Source organism: Pyrus communis, chromosome 12 (assembly GCF_963583255.1).
Source record: "Pyrus communis chromosome 12, drPyrComm1.1, whole genome shotgun sequence".
Lineage (NCBI taxonomy): Eukaryota > Viridiplantae > Streptophyta > Magnoliopsida > Rosales > Rosaceae > Pyrus > Pyrus communis.
Genome location: NC_084814.1, coordinates 16,451,451 through 16,463,187, shown reverse-complemented (window position 1 = coordinate 16,463,187; position 11,737 = coordinate 16,451,451). Strand labels below are relative to the sequence as shown.

The 11,737-nt window shown below is 34.6% G+C and overlaps 2 protein-coding genes across 2 annotated transcripts; one reads left to right on the top strand and one right to left on the bottom strand.

The window, feature by feature from the left end:
• Nucleotides 1-3,271: 3,271 nt before the first annotated feature.
• Nucleotides 3,272-4,141, bottom strand: LOC137711729 (late embryogenesis abundant protein At1g64065-like). Its single transcript, XM_068450985.1, has one exon. It carries the CDS (start codon nt 4,099-4,101, stop codon nt 3,457-3,459), a length of 645 nt encoding a protein of 214 aa, XP_068307086.1. The 5' UTR covers nt 4,102-4,141; the 3' UTR covers nt 3,272-3,456.
• Nucleotides 4,142-10,709: 6,568 nt separating this feature from the next.
• LOC137710083 (secreted RxLR effector protein 161-like) lies at nt 10,710-11,300 on the top strand. Its single transcript, XM_068449038.1, has one exon. The coding sequence runs from the start codon at nt 10,710-10,712 to the stop codon at nt 11,298-11,300; it is 591 nt and encodes a 196-aa protein (XP_068305139.1).
• The last annotated feature ends 437 nt before the right edge of the window (nt 11,301-11,737 follow it).

The following is an 11,737-nucleotide window of genomic DNA, read 5'->3' as shown; positions in this document are numbered from 1 at the left end:
CCCATCTTCAACTATGGCAAGTGAGAGTGCATTTAGCCTTGGCAAGAGGGTATTCGATCCTTTTACAACTTCATTGACTCCAAAAATGGAAGAGGCATTAGTGTGCACTAGTGATTGGCTTAGGTTAGGCGGATTCAACTTCTACAAAGAGCCAACAAAGGAAGAGCGTGAATTGTACAAGACATGTGAAGAACTAAAAAATGTCAGTATTGGTATATTCTTTTTAATTCTAATTATAGTACTTAAATCCAATGTTTATTGATGTTTTAAATTTATTATTCAATATTATTTCTTATTCTAATCATACATTTTTTTTTATGTAACATTTGAACTGAAATAGTTGATGGTTCCACATCTCAAGCAGGAACATCAATTCCAAGTGCTTCGAAGAATTGATTCATGGATGATTTCATATGCATTGGTTGTTGCTACTTCAGGGGCGTTGCATTATCAAAACATCAAGTTATTTTTATTTTCTTTCGGATTATAATAAGGGGATCTTATAATCAAAGTATACTTTTGAGTTTTGAGTTTTGAGTTTTTTGTTTATGCATTAATTGCTACAACTGGATTTAGACAATTATATGAGATAGACTTTTGAGTTTGTGAACTTATAACTATTAGGATTATGTTGACATTGTTGTTGGCTTATTAAGTTTTGATTTGATTTCCATTTTAATTTTTAAGTTATGATTGAGGATTCAGAATCAAATTTTTGTTAAAATTGTTTATTAAATGTTGTGGAATTATTTAAGAATGAAATTGAGTTCATATAAATTGTTTACTAATTCATTTAAATTGGAATAGAGATGAATATAATTACCAAAATACCCTTGTTCTAAGTAACATATTTATATGCTAATCAATTGATAATTTTTATCAAATTAATTGTATTATTACTGATATTTTTTTGAACATAATAAAACCTTAATTAGTAACTATATTAATAGTATTAATTAATTGTTTTTTTTAATTTATATATTTATTAAAGAAACAAGAAATTCAAGAAAAATAACCCCGCAAAAGATGTCATTTGCTAGGCAGTGGACGGTGGTGGCCGGCAAAAATGAAATTATAGTAAAATTTGAAGGGCACAATGGTTAAGATAAATGAATTCCGATTCCTCCACACCTTCGGAATTGGAATACCACCTCCAATCAAGGAGTCCAATTCCTTCAAAATGAGGAATTGAATTCCTTATTTGTGTGGGTCCCATCTTTTTTTTTTTTTTTAATTCCCCTTAGTTTAGTAAACAAATGTATATCACATAATCAGAATTCAATTCTGCATTTTAATTTTGATTACAGATTTGTAAACGTGTTTAAATGCTTCTTGCAAAATCATTTGATGGGTGTTTTTTCGCATAACATTTTAAGATCGATAAACATGTAATATTTTTTTCTCAAACGCAATTAGAGTTTTTTATTGTAAAAAAAAAAAAACACTTCTTGCTCTTCCAAAAACAACCCCAAGCATGCCCTAAATGAGTACGGTTAACTACTTATTCGACACAAACATGAAGGAACACGACGTAAAGATAACCCTTTATCCCGAATCGTCAACCTTAACTAATTAGAAGAGACCTTACATGAAGAAGATTGGTAAGGCATCTAATCAACAGGAAGGAAGAGGAGGAGAGGTAGTCTGTGATATATAAACTTTGGATAATGTTACAGATGTCAAATTTTTAAATCAAATCTGTAAACCAAATGATATGTTACCAATAAGAAATAAATACGTTAATTGACCCTTAATTAGTAATCCAATAATCTACTGCCATATCATTCGGTTTTAAAAATTTGGTCTCTCTAACATTCTCATAAACTTAACTCTTTTTTTTTTTTTTCCCTGCCACATAAACTTAACTCATTGACACAGCCCAAATCAGTACACTTCGTCCCAATATCGGTCAATTTACATGGAGTTCTTTGCATGTGTAAAGACTAGCAGGAGGTCAATCGAGATCAAACAAGAAGGAAGAGGATTGAAACAGACGTTACAGCTAGCAGCCAAAACCGACCATGAAACATGGTCCACGTTGTCATAAAAAGATGCAGATCAACATGGAACGGTAATCTGGGATTCCATTCTGATTCAAATTATAAAAATTCTAAAAAGATGCAGATCAACATGGAACGGTAATCTGGGATTCCATTCTGATTAAAATTATAAAAATTCTAGGAATCTTCATAATTTAGCATTTATCGTATATCATGTGATCAACAATCATTTGATTTTTTTTATTTAAAATTAAATATAAATAATACTTGATGAAAACTGATCACACGATATACGATGAATGATTAAAATATGAGAATTTATAAGATCTCTACAAAAAAGATCCGGAAAGAATCCTTATCCATCTAGGAGATAAACCAAATGAAAAGAAAAAGTTATAAGTTTAACAGCCTGGAGACACAGAATCTATGCCCTCAACGGACACCTCCAATTTCAATCTAATATTTACTAAAGCATATTATAATAATGATAACCACCTCCTAAATTAACCTTTAATTATGGAAAACAGGGATTTGGACTTTTGGGTGATGCTTTTGGTGCCAATAAAAATATAATTAAGTACAAAATTTCTCATTTCTCTACGCAGAAGCATGCCGTTGGGTAGTGACATTTGATGAATCGATTCACTTTCATCTTTTTTAATCCAAGACGTGTATGTTGTGAATCAATCCAGGCCAAAAGAGAAAAAAAAAGTTTTCTAGCATGTATTCAATGTATTCCCTGAGCAATGTTATTGATTAATCTTGCTAGAAAGCTTCCAAATGGCAATATATGTTAGCATTTATATCACCCATTTTTTTGGTGAAACACAGCTGTGATCGAGTGGACAGAACAAAGAGAAAAACTTGGTCATAAAGAAATCTCAAATCTGAAATTGAAATGAATAGAAAATTTTCTGCTTTGAATGTGCTTGGAAATATTTTTAAACGAGTCATTTGTTACTAATTTTTTAGTCATACTTACACAACGGAGGCAATAAGACTAAAAGATGAGTGTTAAAGGGATGAAGATTCTCTTCCTCCCCTCCCCTCCCCTCCTCTCCCTCCCCAGCTCTCACAGTTTTTCTTTTCTTCTTTCTCTCCAAAGATGAAAAAACAAGATGAAATCTTGAACGTTCAAATAGGAGGGGAGGAAAGAGGAGGATAAAGAATCATTGTCTGTGTTAAAATCAATACCAATTGAAATATGCGAACAAAAATTTTCAACCAAAAAAAAAAATATAGGACAAAATAATGATACAAAATTTCTATGAAAGATGAAGTCATGTATATTACCAACATACAAAATTGGAATAAATACAAGCAAGCAAATTAACAAATGATTGAATTCCTAGAACCCAATCTCGACAAACAAAATGATTGGATCAATTCCTAGAAACTAAATCCCAAACTACAAACTATACCAATATCATTAACAAAAACACCACCAAAATAATCATCATCTGCATACTAAATCCTTAATTGTCTTATTCTTCAAAACAAGAACCATGGTGCAATTCATATCAATAGTCTTCCTCTTCTTCATAATCTTCATCAAATGCACTCTCCCACTAATCTTTGCATAGCTGCTGATGTTCAAAAATCCAGAATTAATCTCACTCCCTAAACCACCATTTTGAACGTCCTTAGGCAGCCTATTTGACCTCACTTCAATACTCACGTTCACCTTCCGTATCCCTCTCGCTTTCACGCTACCCTTCGCAAATTTAGCTTCGCCGACTTTGAACTCTCCATACCACAAGCTCGCGCTGCTGCCCTCGAACTTGTACTCCCCGAAGTTTTTGTTCTTTATGGCCATCTGAGCAGATAATGTTGCGTTGAACGAAGCCGCCGGAGAACCGGTGGACTTGAGAGTTTTGATCTGGACGGAGCTGAGATTGAAACCGGGGGATTTGACACGAAAAACAACCAAAGCAAAGACAAGGATAATTATGCTTTGGAGGACGATGCCTGCAAAGACGTAGACGAAACATTTGTTGCTTCTTTCTCTGCGTATGGCTTTGAAAGTAGGGTTTTCTTCATCGCTTCTGCGGTGTAATCTGGATGGTGCTAGTGGCCAGATTTGGCTCTCTTGATCTGCCATCGTTTTGGGGCTTTAGGAAAATATTGTACAAAAATGTAAAGGTGTGCTAAGTTTGGTTTAAGAGTTTTGTTTAATGATGGGGTTTTTATAGTGTGGAGTGGGGGAGTGAGTGGGGTGGTCGTGTTTAATATTTCGAAGCTTAGAGGATAAGAATTGGTCAGTCATGGCCTACATCCGTGTCCGCTCTTGATTGTGGGATTTTATTTTATAGCTTTAGTCCTTGTATTTTAGGTGAGGTTTCACTCGAGTCCTGCATTTTCATTTTTCTCTAGTTTAGTTCTGTAGTTTACTGATTGTTTTAAGACAGAGATAATTTTAGAGTGATGTTTTTTTTTACCTAACAATACGATATTTTTATCAACAAATTTAGCACGTTCGGGGGCACATGCGAAGTGCTTTACGCTTGTAAAAAGTTCAGTAAAAATAGGGGCATTTGATATCATGTCGGTTTTCGGTTTTGTTTTATATTTTAATTCATAAAAATAGAGGGACTCTGTGCGAAGGTGTGAGGAATGAAGAAGAGTATATGAAATGTAGGGAGTTTGTGGAAAGAGAATTGAAAGAAAATATAAGAAAAACTGGAAAAGAAAACCTATTAAAAGGAGCTTTCAGTTTTCCCTTGTGTACACTTCCATATACCTTTGGCCATCCCTCTTTTCTCCATCATATTTCACCTTTAAAAAAAAAACTAAAAAGTAAAAACTAACAATGAGATGGTCATCAAACTATTCAATAAAAATGAGATGGTGATCAAAGTTTCTAATTTTTTTTTCATTGTACATACTACTAAGTGGTATAAAAAATCATCGTTTTAGATCTTAGACTTAAAGATCAAATTAATCTTGCAATGGTTATTTATTGCATAATACTCGAACGTAAAATTGTAGCTAGCAGGACCTCAAACTCTCTTAATTTATCCTTAAAGATATCACTCATTTGCTAATTTCATCAAAGTAGTTGACAAACTTTAGTCATTGTCCTTGAATAGGAGAAATTAGAAAAGCACATAGCTAAAAGTACGAATATTAAAATTTTAGGGTTGTATTAATGAAATTTTATCCAAACTGTAAGGACCAGAAAAGTCATTTAACTTTAGTTATATAATAAACAGCATTCACAATAGGTCCAGAAACAGAGATTTTTTAATTTTAATTTGTGTGAAATAATAGTGCACAAGTTGAATTTGCAGGGCAACCCCGCTGTGCTTTATTGACGAATTCAATAAAAAAATCTGGGAAGCCACATTTTTTGTTTCATCACTTATTTGATCTTCCAGAGCACAAAGTTTTAGTCAGAATGTCATCTGATAGAGTTGCGATTGACTTCTTCTGGTCCAAATAGGTCTTTAACTATTCAATCATACTTGAATAAAAAAAGGAGGCAGATTGTCTACCCTCCTGTTTGGATGGTCATTCTTATCCCATCTTATTTGTGCGGTCATGGTTAAGCCACGTCAATATTTTATATTTCTATTGTTTTTTGTCTTATTATCTCTATAAAAAAAAATCAATATAAAATGTTGAAGTAGTTTAAACGTGACCGCACAAAATAGAAAATGATGGAAAGGGCACCCAAACAAGAGGGCAGACAATCTGCCTCCAATAAAAAATGACTACAAACATGCATGCCTGAAAAATTTCAATGAGACGTACATACTGATGTAAGAACCCACAATTGATTATGTCCTTCAAATCGCACGTTGTTGCTTACCAAATCCTCTCTTGGACAGGCAAACAAACAATTAATTTATTTTATATTTTTGACAAAATATAAAGAACATATAAAACTGAATCAATTGATTCTTTCCAAGTTTTTAGAGGTTCTATCATAAAAGAAGAAGAATTCAGAGGATAAAAGGTGGACAACGTGGCTCTGATACTATGAAGAAGTTGAGGTTCTATTATAAAACTAATTGCATTATGGGGAGCAGCCCAACTACTTATAAGCAAATGCAAGGTCTTGTTGGATGTTGGACTCTAATTCAACGACTAATAGGTCAATATAGTTAATAAGGATTGATGTGGATTGTAGGTACGATTAGGGTTTAGTTATAAGCTATAACTTGGACTCCAAGAAAAGTATATAACTCGGTTATAATTGGAGAATAAGGGCTCTTGATACTATCCTAATTGGATTGAGATTTGGTAGGTTGTATCCTTGTACAATAAGGAAATCTAGTGCGTGATTATGAGAATGTGCACTATGGTTATAGTATTATAAATACCAAGGGAAAGTCCCTACATACACCACTGAAACATAAACTCAGAGAACTCCCCATAGGTTCAAGTAATACAGTCGTGATGAGTGTGCATAAGACCTTCCTCTAGTTCAAGGTGTTCTAGTGTGCTTGCTGCAGCCTCAGTGCTCGTTGTGCTCAGAAGAATGTCTTCACAAGGTTAGTATTATGGTGTTTTAATGTTGCATGAATGTATTAAGTCTAACAGTTGGTATCAAAGCTAAAGTTTGTGTGATTAAAATCCATAGAGAACTAACATACATGAAATCATGCATGCAATATGAATGAACTGATGTTTCTTCAAGTTTTGATCCTATTTCTTTTCCGCTGCTATATTTAATGCTTGCATGCATATATATATATATATATAAAGTTTTGAGAGAGGCTACACCTGTATATTTATAAGAACCTCGACTGACTATGGAACTAAGTAACTGCAAACAAGTGCCATGATTACTTCTAGTGCTATACATATATTCACAGAAACCCTAAAACTATCTACCATGCATAACTGGTGTAAGAACTAATTTTTGGCCTAATTAAACTCAAAAATTGTTTGCTTCAGAGTCTTGTTCGTTGAGCATGTCAATGATCGAAAGTTTTAAGGTTCATAGCATGCTGAAAGTTATAACATGATCAATGTTTTTTGAGATGTAATTGGGTGAATGAAACACAACAAATTCGTTTCAGTCATTCAAGAACTGCTAAAAATTCAAGGTCTGATTGATCAACTTGTATCAGTAGCCATAACAATAAGGTTATATCCCTAAATAAAGGTGTGACTAATCGATATTGGTTCGGTTACTGATAGCTTAGTGGGAACATATAAGATGCATGAGCTGTGAAAGTTAATTGCCAAACAAAGGTGGACAGCTTTCATGTTGTACCATTACTTATGCAACTTATATATTTTGCACTGATACTGATGAAACTTGAAAAACCAAACAAAGGTTGAGTTGTTTTAGTTATCCAGAATATAGTGTCTTGAATGCTTATTTTCGTTTGAAATTTTTTTCAATAATTAGCTCCTGAATTCAATTCAACCACTCAATGGAACCAACTATAAGAAGTGGAGGCAAGATATTGAAATAACTCTAGGGCTAAAATAACTCTAGGGCTCATGGATTTCGATTTAGCTCTAAGAGAGAATGAGCCAGCCAAGCCTGCAAATGATGCAATTGCAGACAAGAAGAATGAATATAAATAATGGGTTAAGGCTAACAGAATGGCGCTGCTAGTAATCAAAAGGTCAATGTTTGACTTGGTTTGAGGGGCAATCACTAAATCAGATAATGCTAAGGCATGTCTTGACTTTATAGAAGCCAAGTTCAAGGAATCCGAGAAAGCTGAAACTAGAACACTCATGAATACCCTTATAACCACTAAGTACCTTGGTGGTGATGTGAGAGAGCACATTCTCTCAATGGTTGATGCAGTTGCAAAACTTAATGCACTTAACATTAAGATAGATGATCCTTTTCTAGTTCATCTCGCTCTAAATTCCTTACCCCCTGAGTACTCTCAACTGAAGAGTACTTACATAGCTCAAAAGGAAAAATGGGACTTGAATGAGCTAATTGCCATCTGTGTGCATAAAGAGAAAAATATTCAACAAGAAAAAGGGAAGAAACAAGTCAATGCAATGCAGAATGTTAACCCTGCAAATTCTCCTAATGAGAGAGACAATTCTCCATATAAAAACAATAAAAGGGGTGCAGGAAGAATCAATAGGGGCAATAACCATTTGACAGTGCATAGAGGTGTTGGAATAAAATGTTTCTTCTGCAAAAAGGTGGGATATCAGAAGAAGGAATGCACTAGGTATATACGATGGAAGGAAAACAAAGAAAGTAAGAAAAACAAAGGTATGATGTATAAAATTTCAGTTTGTTTTGAATCAAATTTGGTTGATATCTTATGATACTTGGTGGCTTGATACTGGTGCTGCAATTCATGTAACAAATTCATTACAGGGGTACATTAATAAGAGGTTGCCAAACAAGGATGGAGTGTCAATGTTCATGTGCAATGGAGCTAGAGTTGCAGTAGAGTTCATTGGAGTAGTTAGGCTTTAATTATTTTCTGGTTTTTTGCTAGATTTGATTGATGTTGTTTATATACCATCCATGAGAAGGAATTTAGTTTCAGTTAGTAGGCTTGTTAAATCAAAGTTCAAATTTGATATTAATGAGATTGGTTTTTCAATATTTCGAAGTTCTGAGCTAATTGGTGATGGAATGTTGACTGGTGATATGTTCAAGCTTAACTGCAATATACCAATAAGTGTGGTTAACACAGTAGGGTACAAACAAACATTGACAAACAACGCCTAGTCCAAGTTATGGCACAAAAGATTAGGACATATTTCTAGAGAGAGAATGCAGAGATTGCAAGAGAACAAATCCTACCATCACTAAATTATAGTGATTTCGAAATTTGTACCAACTGCATTAAGGGAAAATTAATAAACAAGAAAAAGAAAAGTTCAATTAGAAGTACAAAGCCGTTGGAACTAATCCACACATACATTTATGGTTCTTTCCCAACATAAACACATGATGGCTACAAGTATTTCATCACATTTACAAATGACTTTTCTAGGTTTGGGTATGTATACTTGTTGACTGAGAAATCTAGTGCCTTTGCTGCTTTCAAAATTTATAAAGCAGAAATAGAGAATCAATTGGACTACAAAATCAAGGTAGTAGGGTCTAATATAAGTGTGCTATGGAGAATTTAGTGAGTCTGGTAGAAAGCCTGGTCTCTTTGCATTGTTTCTGCAAGAGCATGGAATTGTTGCTCAATACACCAATCCTTGAACCCTTGAGCAAAATGGGGTTAGTGAAAGAAGAAATATAACCTTGATTGAAATGGTGAGAAGCTTGATGAGTAGTTCGAAGCTACCTACTTTTCTTGGGGGAGAAGCAATCAAAACTGCCAATTGCTTGCTGCATAGGGTCCCTAGCAAGTCTGTTCCCAAGACACCACTCAAATTGTGGACCAACAGAAAACCAGTGCTAAATCACTAGAGATTTGGGGATGCACAGCAGAAGCAAAAGCATGCAATCCAATGGAGAATAAGCTAAACTATAGAATAATCTCATACTTTTTTGTAAGGTATCTAGAAAAAACTAAGGGTTATAGGTTTTATTGCCTTAATCACACCTCGAGGTTTATTGAAACTAGGAGAGCCAAGTTTATTGAAGAAGTTAATGATGATCAATGGGAAGAGAATCTTGATTGGAATGAAGAGACCATAGCATTGCAAGATGAAAACCTAGGTGATGTTGTGACAGATGAAGTTGTTGTGCCAATTCCAGTGCATAATGCAAGTGAACAAATTGAAGAACCAATATAGGTTGCTCAAGAAGAAGAAATGGTTGCAGAAGAACCTGTGCAATTGAATAACACACTAAATGTCCAAGAAGTGCACATTGAAACTGTGCAAGTGGAAACTAGAAGATTCACTCGTGCAAGAAAGCCTACAATCTCAGATGACTTCTTTGTGTATTTGCAAGAAGCTGAGTTTAATATTCAAGAAGAAGATCCATTAAACTTTAAGATAGCAATTGAGAGTCCAAATAATACACATTGGCAAGAAGCTATGCAATTAGAATTGGATTCCATGAATAAAAACAAAGTGTGGGAGTTAGTTGAGCTTCCACAAGGATGTAAACCAATAGGTTGCAAATGGTTTACATGACCAAGAGAGACTCAAAGGGTGATATTGAAAGATACAAAGCTAGACTTGTAGCAAAGGGTTATACTCAACAAGAAGAAGTTGATTATAATGAAACATTCTCTCCAGTCTCTACAAAAGACTCTTTTAGAGTGATCATGGCACCAGTGGCTCACTTAGACTTATTTATGCATCAAATGGATGTTAAGACTGTATTCTTGAATAGAAATCTTGAAGAAGAGATCTATATGAAGCAACAGAGGGTTTCATTCAAGAAGGGAGAAAAAGTTTGGTATGTAAACTTAACAAGTCCATTTATGGATTAAAACGGGCCTCGAGACAGTGGTATTTGAAGTTTGGTTAGGTTGTTTCATTACATGTTTTATTTTTCTCATTCTTTATGTAGATGACATACAACTAGCATGTAATAATGCATCATTGCTGAGTGACACCAAAAGATTTCTGTCAAAACACCGTAGGATGAAAGATATGGGAGAGGCCACTTTTGCTCTTGGGATTTAGATCACAAGGGATCGAAGTAAAGGGCTACTTGGTTTATCACAGAAAGCATATATTGAAAAAGTACTTAAAAGATTCAATATGGAAGACTCAAATGGTTGTGATGTTCCAATGACAAAATGAGAGAAGCTTAGTAAAGATCAGTGCCCCAAGATTGATTTTGAGAGAAAAGAAATGGATGGCAAGCCTTATACTTCTCTAGTTGGGAGTCTTATGTATGCACATGTATGTACCAGACCTGATATTGCATATGCCATTAGCATGCTGGGAAGGTTTCAGTCTAATCATGGTAATGCACATTGGACAGCTGCCAAGAAAGTTTTAAGATACCTGCAGAGAACAAAAAAGTATTTGCTAGTATACAAGAAGGGTTCAGGACTCGAACTAATAGGCTATAATGACTCAGATTTTGCAGGCTGCCTTGATTCACTTAAGTCAACTTTAGGATATATATTCACACTGGCAAATGGGGCAGTGTCATGGAAGAGTGTGAAACAAGATACTATTGCCACTTCTACCATTCAAGTTGAGTTTGTAGCTTGTTATGAAGGTACATCACAAGCTATATGGCTGAGAAATTTTATCAGTAGTCTCAAGATTATGGATTCCATAACAAAGCCTGTTCAAATTTGGTGTGATAATAAAGCTGCTATATTTTATTCTAAGAATAATAAAAGGTCTTCTGAAACTAAGCACTTGAACACCAAATATGCATTGATAAGGAAGAAAGTGAAGTCTGGAGAGCTTTTGAGAAAATTATGTTAAATCTTCAGAAGTTCACTAAATGGATGTAAAAAATGGACTTGGGACATTGAAATTAGCCCATGAGGGCATTCGAGAAAATTCAAAAATGTCAATGCGAGAAATATTCCAAAGGTTTGGCCTTTGGGCTAGGTTGGGCCAAAGGTTTGGGCTTAAGCCCCGTTTTTTTTATATAGCGGGTCAAGCTAACCCAATGAACTTGTGACTGTAGCTTGTTCTCTAGAGTTCTGATGGAGCTCCATTCTCAACTAAACTTCACCATGTATGGAGATTTGATTTATACCATTTTCGTTCACGGCCATGGCCGACAAATGGCCGGAGAAACGCTTTCAACCTCGCGGTCCTTCGCCGGAAACTGGGGAAAGAAACCCCGTGTTGTTTCAGCCCTTAGATCCTATAAACATAGACCCATATCTTCAAGATCTTTCACATACGACGAG